General features: G+C 48.6%; 5 protein-coding genes across 5 annotated transcripts; 2 read left to right on the top strand and 3 right to left on the bottom strand.

Moving 5' to 3' along the window:
- Positions 1 to 2430: 2430 nt before the first annotated feature.
- Positions 2431 to 4711, top strand: PUNSTDRAFT_47181 (uncharacterized protein; the record flags this gene model as incomplete). Its single annotated transcript, XM_007387783.1, has 8 exons — positions 2431 to 2758; positions 2809 to 2882; positions 3225 to 3605; positions 3686 to 3771; positions 3798 to 4123; positions 4179 to 4384; positions 4415 to 4540; positions 4595 to 4711. 8 exons carry the CDS (start codon positions 2431 to 2433, stop codon positions 4709 to 4711), a joined length of 1644 nt encoding a protein of 547 aa, XP_007387845.1.
- Positions 4712 to 5551: 840 nt separating this feature from the next.
- On the bottom strand, positions 5552 to 6536 carry PUNSTDRAFT_116208 (uncharacterized protein; the record flags this gene model as incomplete). The annotated part of the gene is made up of 4 exons (XM_007387782.1): positions 5552 to 5918; positions 5965 to 6084; positions 6198 to 6270; positions 6323 to 6536. 4 exons carry the CDS (start codon positions 6534 to 6536, stop codon positions 5552 to 5554), a joined length of 774 nt encoding a protein of 257 aa, XP_007387844.1.
- An 803-nt stretch (positions 6537 to 7339) lies between these two features.
- PUNSTDRAFT_138110 (uncharacterized protein) lies at positions 7340 to 7824 on the bottom strand (the record flags this gene model as incomplete). The annotated part of the gene is made up of 3 exons (XM_007387781.1): positions 7340 to 7505; positions 7555 to 7666; positions 7716 to 7824. The coding sequence occupies 3 exons, from the start codon at positions 7822 to 7824 to the stop codon at positions 7340 to 7342; spliced, it is 387 nt and encodes a 128-aa protein (XP_007387843.1).
- A 1362-nt stretch (positions 7825 to 9186) lies between these two features.
- PUNSTDRAFT_138109 (uncharacterized protein) lies at positions 9187 to 10141 on the top strand (the record flags this gene model as incomplete). Its single annotated transcript, XM_007387780.1, has 4 exons — positions 9187 to 9197; positions 9251 to 9455; positions 9506 to 9596; positions 9651 to 10141. The coding sequence occupies 4 exons, from the start codon at positions 9187 to 9189 to the stop codon at positions 10139 to 10141; spliced, it is 798 nt and encodes a 265-aa protein (XP_007387842.1).
- A 263-nt stretch (positions 10142 to 10404) lies between these two features.
- Positions 10405 to 14811, bottom strand: PUNSTDRAFT_47178 (uncharacterized protein; the record flags this gene model as incomplete). The annotated part of the gene is given in 15 exon segments (XM_007387779.1): positions 10405 to 10677; positions 10766 to 10927; positions 10978 to 11051; positions 11210 to 11402; positions 11885 to 12142; positions 12221 to 12274; positions 12329 to 12403; positions 12423 to 12494; positions 13101 to 13197; positions 13256 to 13335; positions 13470 to 13694; positions 13917 to 13932; positions 13964 to 14375; positions 14523 to 14677; positions 14735 to 14811. 15 exon segments carry the CDS (start codon positions 14809 to 14811, stop codon positions 10405 to 10407), a joined length of 2223 nt encoding a protein of 740 aa, XP_007387841.1.
- Between the last annotated feature and the right edge of the window lie 1171 nt (positions 14812 to 15982).

Here is a 15982-nt window from a genome sequence, read left to right as displayed (position 1 = left end):
TGTCAGGGCACGGCTCCCACACTCGCCTCATGTCTCATTGTTCTCTTTTTCTGCTTCCGCTTCTGTCCCATTTCGTTCATTTCCCCTAATACTTCCGTCTCCCTATTCAGTCGCGCTCTCCCGCGCCCTCCTAGGCTTCCCGCGCCCTCCTTTGGGCATCTCCCCTATTTCGTTCCGTCGCTCGGCGCTCCTAGGGCCTCCGCACTCGCGCGGCCTTCCTAGGCCGGTCCACCGGTCACGTGTCGGGCGCCCGAGGACCCTCCCCTTCTCTCATTGGACCATCTTTCGTTGCGTTGATGGATTACTCATCTACTATATAATCGCCTGTCGCACCAGGGAGCAACCCAGACTTGTTCTCTCAGTTGCCTCCCTGCCTTGTGCGACAGGTATGTGTACTTCTCCTCATATCTTCGTATATATACTCAGTTGCCTCCCTGCCTTGTGCGACAGCGTCTCCACCGCCGTCCCGGGGGATCCGCGCCGCTCCTAGGAGCTCCAGCGCGTACTCTGACAGAACCACACCTGTCAGTGTGCACAAATACGCCGACAAACACCATCGAGAATGCGCCCGTCAAGAAGTGTATATGCACTCGAACGTTCCAGCCCACGCAAAGACACCCAGGGTGTGCTCTTGAAGACACAGAGTAGGTGCTCAAAGTTGCGCCCCGGGCCCACTCTTGATGACATGGGGCATGCACTCAATTGTGGCATTACTGGGCACACAATCCACCTTGCCCCATTCTTGTCATCCACCCAACCCCGCATGCTCGTCACCCACAGACTCGTGTGGTGCTGCTTCTACCCCCGTGCCCGCTATTCGCCCAATGTTGAGCACAAGCTGCCAATGCAGTCGTGCTTGGCGCAGCTTCCAGCTTCCATCCCCTGCCCTTGCCGTCTGCAAGCCACCAATGCGGTTGTAATCAGTGTGGCTTCCGCCCCGTGCCCTCTTTTGCCCAGCACCAAACGCAAGCCACCATCGCGCTCGGCGCAGCTCCCATCTCCCGCCCTTCTTCCACCCCCGTGTCCTCTTTCTCCCAACACCGAGCCTGAGCTGCCAATGCAGTTGCGATGGGTGCAGCTTCCATCCCCCGTCCATGCCGTCTGCGAGCCACCAACGCGGTCACGCTTGGTGCAGCTTTCTTTTGCCCAATGCCGAGCGCGAGCCGCCAACGTGGTTGCACTTGACACAGCTTCCATACCCTGCCCTTCTTCCACCCCTGTGCCCTCTTTTGCCCAACGCCAAGCATGAGCTGCCAACGCGCTCACACTCAGCACAGATTCCATCCCCCGCCCTTGCCGTCTGTGAGCTGCCACCACCCCCCGTACACATCATACAACCCACCTTCCAAGCCCTCCCTTCTTGCTTTCCAATCAGCCTACTCAAAGATGCACTGCAGCCACTCTCGAAGCCACAGGGCAGATGCTTGAAGACGTGCCCCAGGCCCATTGTCAAAGATTCCCCTGGGGCATGTGCTGGACAATGCCCCATGCTATCAGCATCCCCTGAAAGTGCTGCAACGTGCACACTCCTCGTGTTGCACAAGCGCGTCGTGGTAAACCCCATTCTGTGGGCAATTCTGTGGTTCAATATCACCCATTCCGAGTAGCATAGTGTAGTCACATACTTATTGTAGTCAGTCACTATGTATCTCAGATTTCGTTCAGCATTGTGTTAATGAATACATCTTCATTCTGACGAAAGGACTATTGGACTGCTAATTGAACCCAGCCTCCTGTCAGTGACAGGAGGCGTCCTCAACATTGGCATCAAATCCTTTACAGATTGTAAGGTTGCAGAGAGAGCTGCCAATTTTGCCTCCAGCACAGGAATAATGTTTAGCAGCAGCTGTCTTTCAGATGTATGTAGACGTATTTGCAATTCCGTAGTTGCGCGGACACTTGGGAAGGACGTGGAGCACGGTCCATGCGGCAGGTGCTAAAGGTTAAAAAGGGGGCTGACCGGCTGGCCTCGTTCGCATCGTCTTCATCTGGTCCACCCACTTGATAGGGGCTATAGACTCTTGCTCTTGCAGCCTGGCAATACGATGCCCCTTGAACACCCAGAATGTTAGTATCATCAACGGATGGTCAACCTTCGCGGCTCACTCCTATTATCTAGTCTTCCAGAACCAAGGCCATCGGTCTTCTAGTTTTCAGTGCTTGGTTTGTCCCAGAAGTTCCTGGTTATCGTTGTCAAAAGCCATTCAACACGAAGACACAAATGGACATACCTGTCAAGTTCGTGCTCACGATAACCCAGATCTGCAATCAGGCAGCCCTTTCCGTACCCGCAACACAGGGCAACATTTTAGCAGTCCTGTTTATTGTTGTGATACGGACATCGGTGTACTTCAGGAGGACGAGCAACATTGCAGTGAGGACGGTCAGAGCCTTTCATACCCAGATCAAGAAATACTTCACGAACCTGTCATGCCATATGTCCAATATGTCACAACGTCTCCCACCCAACCTGATGCTGTCACACATGAAGAGCCTGAGGTGGCGTTCAACATCCCTCCTCCTGGTATTCACAACCTCACACCGGTTAATGGGCCTGCACTTGAGGACAATCCAACTGATCAGATGTATGACAATTGGGCTGGCATCTTGTCACGTACAAAAACAATGTTGCCTACTTTTCATGCCACCTACGATGTGTGCGATATGGACTTGGAGCCAGGGAGCAGCTCGGATGACTCGTTGCTGTCGAATTCAGAAGACGAAAGCCAATGGAATGACATACATCAGTCAGTGATAAGTAATGTTGTGTAAATCCAGTGTGCACGAGATTGTCATCTTTATTTGCAGATGACATAGATGAGGAATTCTCTGTTGTTGAAGAGTCCGAATTCGAGCAATGGTGGCCTTATCCTGATAAAGCAGTGAGCCGAGCGTATGCTGCTGTTCTCCGTTGAATATCTCACCTACGGCATCATCAGACGTGCACCATGGACATCATGTCGGCTTTTCCATGATTGCATGTTTCTGAGAAGGAAATGGACGTGGTGAGGTGGTTTGCAATGAAGAACAGCACAGGAGTGCTTCCCACCATTCACCAGGTCAAGAGATATTGTCAGCGTGTCCTAAATTGTAGCGGTGTTGACGTCAAGATGTGCGATGGCGGTCACAAACATGTGTACGGTGTTCATGACCTTGAAAACATTATCAGAGATGTGATTTAGTTGGCCAATTGACTTTTGTTTGGTACTGACCACATGTTATAGAAATTGGTGAATCTATTGGTTGCACCCAATTTGTCAAGGTATCCGGAGGATAGTGGTTATCAGCATGGCAAATCCAGACAAAGTGATTGGTGGCAGCATAAGGTCAATCCGATTTGTAGTGAGCCAATCGCGAGGAATGATGTTGGATGTGACTTCTTCGTTGAGGAGCCAGCACTCGCCAATGTTGACGAATTCGGCATACTGGCGGTCGTGATGATTTGTTGGTGGTTCATGCGCAATGGAGTTCTGTGGGCAATGGTGAATCCCATGAGAATACACACAGATACACGCGAGTTTGTCGTGAATGGAACCACACAACTCGAAAGACCGCTCAGTGCCTTCTCGCTTTTCATCGTGGAATTGCGGGATCCAGTCCCTTGGGTGCTCGCCTTCCAGGGAGATAACTCAATGTTGAGTGAATTTTGTTTGCATGTTGGGATGACTGGTAAGTACTTCTGCAGGATTTGACTATGTTGGAAAAGCCGGAATTCCCGGTAGACCACCTGGCAATGCTGGAGAAAGAGAACACATATCAGATTTTGTTACCGTCAGACTCATGCTCTCACTCTGAAGCTCAGGACTCTCTGATGTGTTTCCTACAGGAGGGTGTACCACGCACAAGTCCAAAACCCTTGCACAACTTGAGAAGCAGCTGGAGCGAGTCTTGGACAGAGCACCAAGCACTATTGACAAGATGTTAACTGAGACCGGCACGAAAGATAAGTACCTGCAACATTTTGTGGAGAAGCTATTAGTAGAATGCAAGAAAATTGAAGACAAACAAGCCACTTGTCCGGGATTGTCAGGGATAAGCAAGCAAGATGAAATACGGCTCGTGTTAGCCAGCCTGCACGAGCAAATGCCAAAGAATATTCTCAACCCAGTCTTGATGGTTGAGAGTGAGTGTATCTGCTGGAGCTAAAACATCAGATAAATGTGTTAATGGTTCGTCAGACTTCGATCCTCAGCAAGACTCACCAGTCGAAATTCTACATGTTGTACTCTTGTGGGTTGTGAAATACTGGTGGCGTGATGCCGTATCACACCTTTCCTCCAAGGAGAAGGACATACTCCATGCGCATATCAATAGTATTGATACGACTGGGCTGGGTATCAAAGGCCCGCTCGGCACCACGTTCGTGCAGTACGCAGGGTCGTTGGTGGGTTGAGACTTCTGTATAGTGCTCCAGATAGCGCCGCAGGTTCTGCAAGGCCTTGAAGGAATACCAGATGAGTGCTACGGGGTGTGGCTTGCATTAACATGTCTGGCGCCGTTGCTCTATCAGCCAGAAATCATGAATCTGCCTGAGTTCATGGTGAGTTCAATGGTTCACCAGGATGAATAATCTTACCACTATGCACGACTTCAGTCCCAGCTTGAGATGGCCATCTTTGATTTCTTGATCACGACAGCTCTGTGGAACATGCAGCAGTTCAACAAGCCAAAATTCTATCTGTTTGTCCACTTATCATCACACATACGATGATTTGGACCCGCGCTCCTTTATGCCACGGAGTCCTTCAAGTCCTTCAATGCTGTGATTCACCTGCAAAGTGTACACTCAAATTGACAAGCACCCAGCTGGGATATCGCTGAAGCCTTCAGCCACATGCATGCTGTCAGGCACTTGGTCAGCGGAGGATACATGGTTCAAGATACAAATGGCAAGCTACTACCTCACTGACGCCAAGCTGGCGCAGGTGTCTGGTTGCTTACGGTTGCTCAACAGGGTCAGGTCAAAAGTTGTGTTGTGACACAGCCTCAGAGCTCCGGACCGGTGAATACATGCTCTGAGGTTCAAACCCCGATTATTCATAACATATCTATGAGAGATTTATGGAATGCTCATCGGACCCCCTCTTTAGCACCTAACCCCTTGTTGAAATAGGTGATGACACAGCCACAACCTGTTTCAGACATATGGGAATCAAATGCCTATTTGATTCCAGCAAGAACCATAGACGGGACTCCGAAATGTGGCAACTGTTGTTATGCAGAGAAACCAAAGTGCAATGGACCATACAATTATGTAACTGATTGTCATCACAGCAGCACTTACTATGGCAACTCGGCAAACCGATGGATAATATTCAGAACTGATATTATCACATGATGTAAGCGATCTCACACCTACCTTGTCATGCAGCTGCATCCCATTTAAAACTAGTGCTCAGTCATCCAATATGAGCAGATAATCATGCTTTATCATGCTTTTGTAACATTTTGGCTGGGGTCACATCCCTGTCACTGTGATGAGGCCCATGCACAAAAACCAACTCCCTCCTTTGGGGGAGTCGTAATTATGAACTATGTATATGCATGTGTGTTACGTGGGAAACATAATGGGTAGTATAGCCTGAAAAATGTGCCAGACGTTGTAAAAGTCCAGCCGTGTAATATTCAAGGAGTTGTAGGCTTCCTCAGCACGAATAGCAAATGCTGGATCAACAAACTCTAACAGCTTCTCCACCTCAAGGTCTGCCATTAAATTCTCAACAATGGCATGATCAATGGGCTGCAGGCAATTAGTAGTGCTGTATTCTTTGACCGCTAACTGCATGATCATTTCCGGCATGTCTCCAGATGGATTGAGCTTGTTGTGATCCTTGCGGACGGGATGATTGTTGAACTTCTCCTTCAAATCTTCCAATTCCTGCTGAATCAGCTTGGGCCAAAGCCACTGAACTAGTTTACTGAGAAGCCATTAATTCCAAACTTTGCATAGAGAATTCATCTTACAATTGATTCACATTCGTTTCATCATAAATTAGCCGCCCTTTCTCCCAGACCTCCTTGACATTGTCACCCCATTGGAGCCTTAGCCTAAGCCAACCATGCTCAATGGTAGTATTGTCTGTGCTTCAAAGGAATTGGTGGGCTGGAAGTTTGTCCAAGGGAAGGTAAGGCAAGAACGATTCACTAATTGACATTTATCGACATGTGATCAGAGCAGGGGACACATCTGGACTTACCGCAGTGCTAGCGCAAATCCATACATTTCCGTAGTTTCAGAGCTACAATCTGTAGTGGTCTGAATTGGCATTCCTATGCCCAGAATCAATATCCAAGAGAAAACCTAAGTAATATTTTTGCATACCACCCAACTCATGCACCAGCCAAAGGTAAAGGTAGGTGATGAGTGACTTAAAACGGTTATTTGGCACAACCCAGAGCCCTAACCACTTCCCTGACCAGCAGTCACGGATACCCCAGATAGGAAAACTGATCCGTGCCAGTTTGTCATGCCCATCACCACTCCATTCATGGTGAGGGTCAAGGTGCTGGAGTGCAACATGGTGTTTCTTCCTCATGGTTGGCTCACGAATGTTAAAGCCTTCGGGTTACGGAAGCATCATTTCCTTATGAACAGCCGCCCTGCAACCCTGTGAGACAAGGATATGATGCTGAATGAGATCCAAACCTGGTAAGCTTGACCCCATGAGTGTGTAGTACAGTGATCCACCGCTCCTCTGGACAGCACTACTCCCTTGGACACGGGCTAATTTCTCCACATCGCCTGACTCTTTCCTCTTGATTATTTATATATATATACATCCAATGGATCCTCACCATCTCTTGTAGCCCGATGGACAATATGTAGTGTTTTACTCGAATGAAAAATCGGAAATACCATGGTGGCTGTGCTATTCAATCTTTATGTGGGCTTTGAGGTGTTTGTGAGCTGCTGTACCACAAATCAGTGTACATATTCAGACTCTACAGTGCTGAAAGCACTATCTGCAACTGAGCTCATGAGGGTACATGTATCAATGGGCCCAATATCGCTCCAGGTTTCTGCATGCTTTGGCGGAGCAGCAGCTAAGGCAGCCATGTGACTGTCAGTTAACCTCCAAAAGGTTTCCTGCGCTCACACCGGCAATATGGCAAAGTCACAAAGGGCGCGGGAAAACCACTGTCCAGAGGAACAGTAAAGTGGCTGTGAGGGGGTCACCCATATTATGGCTCTCAGAATTTTTTTAGGATACCTACTACAAAATATTTAGGTAGATGGGCAGGATGTACAGCTAACTAATGATGCTAATTTAAAGAAGAATGAGAGCCCATGGGAGGAGCAATGTACAGTACAATTTTTCCTGTCCAAGGGAACGGTGGATCACTGTATGGCCTCCTTGACAGTTCCTGGGCCTTGACACTGAGTATGATCACCAGTGAGCTCATCCATGATAAGCTGCTGGTGTTTGGACTCAGGGATGGCTTTCGTCTGTGTTGAAGCAGCCTTCAGTCCCAGTTCCTTGCGATGACACTTCACAGTTGTGGCACTAAGTGTACGTTAGGAAGGGATGGCAGAGAACCAATGGACAAGCATACCTCATTATGATGCCTTCAGTCTTGAGCAGTGTCTTGATCTTGTCTTTGTTGGTAATCCCAAGCTTATTATACTTGATCAACAAAGTGTTGACCTTCTCATCGCTGCCGCGTGCTGGTAACAATCAGCAGGACACCAGTATGGTGTCTATGATATTCCTCACAGCATTCATTGTACTGATTCTTGCCTTCCGGATTGCAATTGTGCAGATTCTTTTCATTGACTTCCTCATCCAATAATCCATCCAGCTGTGCACAATCTGAGCCTTCCATGATGGTGCAATTGCAACGACTTGAGCTGGAAGAGGAGCGTGTGATTCCTCTGTCCCTTTGATCTCTCATCCTTCCATAAGAGACCATCAGCTGAGGGCTCACACTTCCTGCAACATATAATTACTCGCATGCCACTCTAGAACAAAGCTATCAACTATGTATCTACATAATAGAAGCCGGATGTGGGCTGTTCAAGCTCCATTGAGAACTCTCACTAGGTGCTCAGGCCTGCAGGGTAAGCACACATATTCAGGACAGTGGATTGATAGGGCAATCATTGTGATCTGTGCAATCGGATGGGCTAGCGAGGATGGGTGAGTGCACCGCATTGGTGTTTGCATGTGGCGGGTCGGGGATGGGCGAGTGCACTGTATTCGTGTTCGCGTGCAGGGGGTCAGGGATGGGTGAGTGCACCGCATTTGTGTTTGCGTGCAGCAGGTCGGGGGTGGGCAGGATTCATGACCATTGGGGGCGCTGGACGGGCTGTTGGGCAGATGCCCGCTTGTCATGTTCAAGGAGGGGTGGGCTGCTGGACGATAGCCCACATGTTTGCATGCATGGAGTTGGGGAGGGTGGCGGCTCAAGTGGCATTGGTTGGCGGCTGGGGGGTGAGCCGGTCCGTGTTCGCTGGAACACAGACGGCGGTGAGCGGGCAGGCAGCTGGGGATGGGCGATGCCCACGTCCGTTGTAATGCAGGTGCGGCCGGTGGAGAGGGCGACTTGGGAGTGGGCCATGCCTGTGTTTGTTGGAACGTGGATGGCTGCAGGAGGAGATTGGTGGTGGCAGTGGTTGCACCACGTTCGTGCGTGCCAGTTGTGGACTCATTTGGGCATGCATCTTTCTTTAGAGGAGAGTCATGTTCACATGTTGCAGGACGTGTCGCGTTGCTGGCAATATAAAGGCGACGTGGCACAATTTTGGCTGCAGGGGTAAAATGGACGGTGGATTTCCTGAAAGTTTGGTCCCCTTTCCTTTTCTTTTGCTACAAGATGGACGTGCTGAACTCCAGCCTTCCTGAAGATACCTACCACGTCTTGCTAGATGCCGCATCTCTTGTGGATAACAACATTCACAGATACATGCTTGCAGAGGAGGAGGACCCCGACCACCCAAATTCGACGTTGCCTCACATTACTGCAGGAGCCCCTCGGCCTATCAAAGTCAATGGAGGACGTCATCCTAATCCGCACCACCACTGTCGCAGCAAAGACTGTTGGCACAATGACTTATATGCTTGGATCAACAGCCATGCAGAGTGTTTGTCATCAAATTTTGACCCAAACACGAGGCTCACGACACCCTACGTCATCACAAGTAAGTGGCCAGTATGCTCTTCTCGAGGAGAGCATACATACGTTGCTATGAACGATGGGTACATCCTCCTCCACTGATCCTCATCAACTTATCCTGAAACTCTTGACACAGGGCTGCTACGTCTGTCACAGACATTGCTGATCGCTGTATCTTGTATCGTGCGGCCACTGGCCGCTATGCCCCAGCCATCAACCGGTTGCTGCTGGAGGCACGCAAGCACCGTCGTCCTCTTGACCCGTACACATCCACTGGGTACAGGGGAAGCCAAGGAAGCTTCCAGCAGTACGAGTACATGCTGCACCATGGGTCTGTTCAGGTAAAGCTGTTGTTGGATGCCGGGTTCCAATTTTGACTGCTTCACCTCAGAATCCTCAGATGTCCGTAGGCTATACCAACAATCAGGCCATGGTAGACCGCATTCTGGAGATTCTTACCCCAGTTTGCAATATTGTTAATGGTACATCCTTTTTTTCCTTTCCAAATGCCCAACACTCATGCACTATTGCCATAGCTATCTTCACGTGGATATTTCCCAGACTTTATGCCCAATATGTTCATGTCAACGAACAGATCCAGAAGCGGCATCCTTGCCTCCGACCACTCTTCTATCCCTTCTGCTCCTTTTGCATCAACATGGAGGGCATTCAGTACAAGCTGCACGAGGACTGCAAGAATTTTGCCACAGGGATGTGCTATGTCATCCCCTTTGGGGACTTAGACTACAAAAAGGAAGGTCAACTCATCATAAAGGAGCTCAATATGGAGTTTGAGGTCGCCCCTGGTGTCCCCATTTTCTTTCCTTCTGCTCTCTTCCACCACTACAACAGCCAGCTGATAGGTCTAGGCATCCGGGGGTCATTTGTTGCATGGACCAGTGGGTCGCTCATGCAATGGGTGGACCTCGAGGGTAGGGCACTGGACCAACTTACCAAGGCTGAGGTCAAGGATTACAAGTGTTGTGTTAAGGATAGAATCCAGGAGGGTTTGAACCTGTTAATTTAGAGTAGTTATCCTAATACATATGCTGGTACTACTCTTCCTCATTAAGGATGTCTTGTGCACTCCGTTTCTTTGTTAGAGGCTCCATTTTTAGTCCTTTACACACTGTATTGCATATGTGCAGCTTCTCGAAGTCTCGGATGCCCCTTGTCCCTAGGTCAGAGCTGGCAAGCACAGTTGTCGACCAAGATGTGTGGTCCTGTGGATCAAAGCAGAGAATCATCTTGTTGTCCCCTGAGATCAGCCCTAAAATACTAGTCAGAACATCACATCATTCTCATGAGGTAATATGTATAAAAACCTGGTATGTCTATCAGCGTGCACGATCCCAGACTGTCCAGCACAACATGGTGTGCAAATACGTCCATACACTGGCCTAGGAAGTCTTTGCTGTTGCCTGGCATGTTGTGACCAGAGAACTTCCTCTCACACCACAATTTGTCGTCCAAGTCCAGCAATGGCATTACTAGGAAGGTCTTGTGGCACAGGGGACGGTTGTCGTTATCAAGGTCTTCAGGCCTAGGGCCAATTGTGTTAACCTTGCCAATGAACACATCTCGGTAGTTGAAGTTGATATCTGTCGAGCATCTAATTATTACACTGTATCTAATAAGGAAATTGGCTTACCTGGTCAGCTCGTATCTTGAACAAGGCTGCAAAATAAGAACTCAGCGCCAGGAGCTTGAGTTCATGCTTCAGGTCATTCTCGTTGTCAAACTCAGAGGTGAAGCTACTGTCAGCCACAGGCTTGAGCTGCACTACTGCCATGCGGTGGTTGTGATACAATCCCTGTAAAATGTTGTGAGGTCCAGGAACACATGCCATGAGTAATCGCTTACCAGGAACACATCTTTGCATGACCCAGTTCCCAGGTATCCATGACGTGCCACCGTTGGGTGAGCCCGTTTGGTGGCTTGCCAATCATTTGCAATCAAAATAAAATTGCTGTTGGGTTCTCCCTCTGTGAAATTAGCTTCTCCCAAGCATGACAAGCTAGTAGTAATCTTGGTGAAGGACCAAATGTGACATCTCTGTTGGTCGATCCGAAGGCACTTTTGTATTTTGACTGACTGGTAGTTTGTGCAGAGGTAGGGTTGTTATTGTGATCGCTCTTATCAAGGGCAGAGGAGGGTGCAGATCTGGCAGATGACCAAGCTGTCCTTGGACGTTGAGCGTGACTCTTCCACGACCTTGTAGGTCTGGATGGCTTGGTATGCAAAATAAGAACCACTCCGTCATCATCATCCTCTGACGGGTTCTCTTCCTGCTTGCAAGGTGAGAAGCTACACATTGGTTGACATGAGAATGCTCGCCTTTTGGTATACAATCAATGTCAGCTGCAAGAGATTGTCTTTTAAGTTTGCAGCAGTGATAGAAGAGTCAACCTTGAGTTTTTGCCAGAGGACATTGAGAGTAGATTGGCAGTGGGAATGGTGAGGGCAAAGGGTATCTCCAGCTATTGTGTTCCACATTGTATGTCTAACTTAACCGTGACACTGGTTTTAGGATGTTTAATTTCAAGAGAGGGTAGGTATGGCGCACTTGAGATTCCAAATAGGGTTCAGATCAGACTTTCCCTGTCATAACTCCTGGTAATCTGCGAAGCCGGCCCGGAAATGGGTGAGGACAGTGGCGGATATAGTTGAGACCTGTTCTGATAGGCTGAATGCTTTGCGGAAATTTGGAAAAGGGACCTATTGGTACAGTAAGCTATTGAGAAGCCAAGCTATCAACATGGACACTCACCCGGGTGGACTTATTCTTATCCAAGTCCCGAAAAACACGGAAGTCCTTGACAAGTATGACAATAGAAGCCTCCTTTCTGAGCTGAGACTGTTGAGCCCTTCGGATATTGATCTCCATTGCATTCTTGATACTGGGGTTCTGAGGCCAATTGAGGCGGTGCTCGAAAGCTTGATGTTGGTACACTTGAGCCCTACTCGCAGCAGATGTAGCAGCATCCATAGTGTCATTCTCAGTGTATCCTACATTGTCTATGTTAGCCTATATCAGAGGTGTGCAATCGCTAAGGTACTTATGCCTACCATTTTCCTCCAGCATCTTTGCGCATGGTCTACACACAGTGTTTTGCAAATGTGGGTATGCACATCCACATTGCTTGCACTGTTTCCACGCCTGATTAAACCTTATGGTCAGAAAAGCCTAGCCAGGAGGGTACGGAAGACTTACCTCAATTGCATTTATCTCCGGTGTAGATGTCAACTGTGAGAATTTGGCGCACTTTTGGCATTTTCCGTCCTCAAGCTAGCCTAAGGGAAAGTACTTGGAGCACATAGAGCAGCATGGGTAGCGAAGAGGCATGATAGATAGTTGTGTGTGTGTAGTAGAAAGTGATCTGAGTAGAAACCGGAAGGTAATTTTCAAGGAAAAGATGGGCACGTCGGTCAGAACTTTCTGTGTATGGATACAAATGTTAGAGGTCTCTAATCTCAAGATATACAATTGTACATCTATTTGCTCCTGAATTTCACAAACAAGGCCTGACATGGTATATGTATTGTGGGGCGATGTGGGTGCGCACAAGCTCAGCAGCTTGCTTGGTGGCTGAAAGAACTGTACATTTCTTGTAGATGAAAGGAGACCTGACGTGAGTCTGGGAGGGGTCCCTCACTAGTGTAGGTAATTGTTAGGTAATTGTAGTTTTTTTCCATGAAGAAAGGGCATGAAAATAAATGCACATCCGTCAAAATTGTGTCAGAAGTTCAATCTGAGTTATGCATGGACCAGTCCGGAGCTCCAAGGCTGTGTCATGACATGAATTTTGACCTGACCCTGTTGGGCAACCGTAGTTGCTGCTCCAGGATCCCGAGTTCTGGCAAATGATGGCAATGGATGGTGCCCTCAACCAATCTGCGATGGCTCGTGAGTTACTCGTTCATCTTCAATGAGGCAGTGAAAGGCTAACATAAATAATGTACCCAGGATGCTGGATGCTACTGACTGGTGAAATCTCATTTCCTTCAAGCAAGATGGCAACAACAAGGCATGGTCTTGGCAGTCTCGAATCATTGGCAATATCGGTCCTTTGCTGCAAGACCCTGCAGCTTAACAATAAGGATGTTGTGCAGCTGGGCAGGTACATGCTCTACCAAGCACCTGAAGAATCCGTGCTGCCTTGTGTTGTAAAGGTGGCCGATATACTGGTCGATTCCGAACGTTTCCAGGTACTGGGCGTGCTGGTACATAGATATGAGCTTGGTGGCATGTCATCAGTCTACCGCATGCCAACAATCATACTGATAGAACAGGCCTTTGAATTCCTGTTTTTCGAGGTTAGCTCCAGTCTGCCTCACATGCAACATACACTCACAGTCATTGATAGCAGATACTCTGTGCCGTAAACACATTTCATAACTGCGCAGAGTTTCAGTGCCAGACATTGCAAACCAAAGTCATTGTGCAAGAGAGAAGAGAGACCACGTTCCGCAAGCTCGAGGTTGCACATTCTGGCAACCAGGAACATCGACTGCTTAATATGGCTCAGCTGCGCAGTGGCAGATTCATGCTGCATCTGCAACATCCACCTTGACACTGCCTGGAGGACAAGGCAGAGCTGCTGTCCCGAGTGATTGAGCACAGGAAAGAATTAGACGTCACCACGCTGGATGAGATGGTTTTGTGTTGGCATCGGAAAAATCCCACCACATCAAGCACAGCGGTCTCGTCAAGGGCTTTGTTGTGTCAAACGGAGAGTCTGGTTGCACCACAAACTCCAATTGCAGCTGGGTGTACACTCGACAGAGCAACTCCATCTCACCAATGTTGCAGGCCATCTGTCGCATCCGTGAATCCTGCCGGTCATACCTAGTCACAGCCAGCGACCCCATGGCAGCAGCCATTGACTCCGGTACCGCTGTTTGCCTGGATGCCGCAAACGAACGAGATTGTGACGCCGCAACTGGTTCGGTCATACCCAGAGATGCCGCCATGGCTGCTGGTGCTGCTCGCAACAACACCTGTCCGGGATGAAAATCCACAGACAGCTGAGCTTCAACAATAGCCAATGACCCCACGGCAGCAGCCATTGACAACTCTGGTACTGCCATCCATCTTGATGCTGCAAAGGACCAGGATTGTGACGACGCAACTGGTTTGGTCATACCCAGGGATGTCGCCATGGCTGCTGGCATTGCTCGTGACAATGCCTGATGAGCTTCAAAGGCCGTTATCAGTATCGCTGCCATGTCCAGAAAGTCCAGTCCTGCCGCCACAATTCCTGCAGTACAACACGACTCCAGCTCACACTCAGTACCTGCCAGTGACCCCGTGGCAGCCGCAATCTACTCTGGTACCACTGCTGGGCTGGATAGCTCAGAGCAAAATGCTATTGACACCACGACGACAACCTCTGAGGGCGACTCACTTGTATAGACCATCCACGCAAGCAGATGTGTTTCTAGACTCCCTACCATGAACACCTTGCCTAACAAAATGTTGTCGTTCAGGATATACACCAGGTTCAGAGGGCATGCAGAAGTAAACTTGTCTTTGTCGCAGATGGTGGACGGAGTCTGGACTCTGAGAGACACATGTTTGTCAGGCGCCTGTGAACTCCTTCGCTCTCACCCCATTCACCTCTGGGTTTTGCCCTCTGGACTTCCCCATTCTTTGCTGGTTTTATTAATGTCAAATGGCTCTCTGAGCTCTGTCATGCTGAATATGCTGTCATTACTCTTTGCTGCATTACAATATCATGAAATGTAATACTGTCCTACTCAACTCTCGTCTTGGGTGCATCAGTATTCGACTACTCTACAAGGGATCCACTGATCCGTCCTCTGTGTGTGCTCTTTCTTGCCTTTCCTTCTTCATTTGCTTCCGTGGTTGTGGCTTGTGACATCAACAGCAGTGACAACGCCTGCCCTGAGGTCACGCTCAATTTTTATGCCACGTCGGGTCCTCAGCTGTCCTCAGCAGCCTCCAGACCTGTGCATCGCAAGTCTCTGCTCACTGCAGGATGTCTCAGGACATGAGTCTGTCCCAAGAGCTCTCAATGACACCTTCATTTGTTCACAGGACAAGTTGCCAATCAAACCACGGTCACATACCCTATGCAAGACCGGCATATCATCACTTGCAAGAATACAACTTTTCCTCTTCCCCCACCATGACTCAAGCCGATATTGTGTCCAATACATAAGATAGTCGCAGTATTGACACCAGCAGGGTGGATGGAATTGCTGATATGTTAAGCCTTTCGCAAGACGACCGAAACCGGCTGCATGAGTTTGCCAAGGTGATTTCTTCAAGCAACGGTTCACCTGATTACAGACTGATAGTCCATCTTGCAGATGGACTTCTCGAACAAGTTGGTCATGATCTATGCAGAACATTGTGCCTCGCGAACAGCAGTATCAAGTGTCCATTGTGAGGTCAAAGTCTTTGATGAGACCTGAAGGATCTCAAACATCTGAAAAAATCTTTATCTATATAGCTGCCCCTCAGAACTATGGACACTATTGGAGTGCTATGGATGCTATATAGAAGTTGCCCAGTTGCTATATAGTGCTATGGTTGCTATGTAGAAGTAGGACAGTTGCTATATAGTGCTATATAGTAATTATAGGTAATATAGTTCAAAGTACTAGCTACATAGTGATACATAGCTCATAGGTGCAGTCAATATAGCACCCATAGATTTGGTATGTATCTGTATAGTAATGATAGCAGGTCTCCCAATGCACAAATACCATGATTGAAACCAGACTCAGATCTTGAATGATAATATTAGCCACTCTATATACTATTAGACTGATACATACTTATAACTATCTACAAAGTGATTAAGTTTGTGCTATCTGGAAGGCAGGGACAGTGGCCCAA

This window comes from Punctularia strigosozonata, assembly GCF_000264995.1.
Source record: "Punctularia strigosozonata HHB-11173 SS5 unplaced genomic scaffold PUNSTscaffold_15, whole genome shotgun sequence".
Taxonomy (NCBI): Eukaryota; Fungi; Basidiomycota; class Agaricomycetes; order Corticiales; family Punctulariaceae; genus Punctularia; species Punctularia strigosozonata.
Note: the sequence above shows the minus strand (reverse complement) of the source record. Positions and strands in the feature narration are given on the sequence as shown.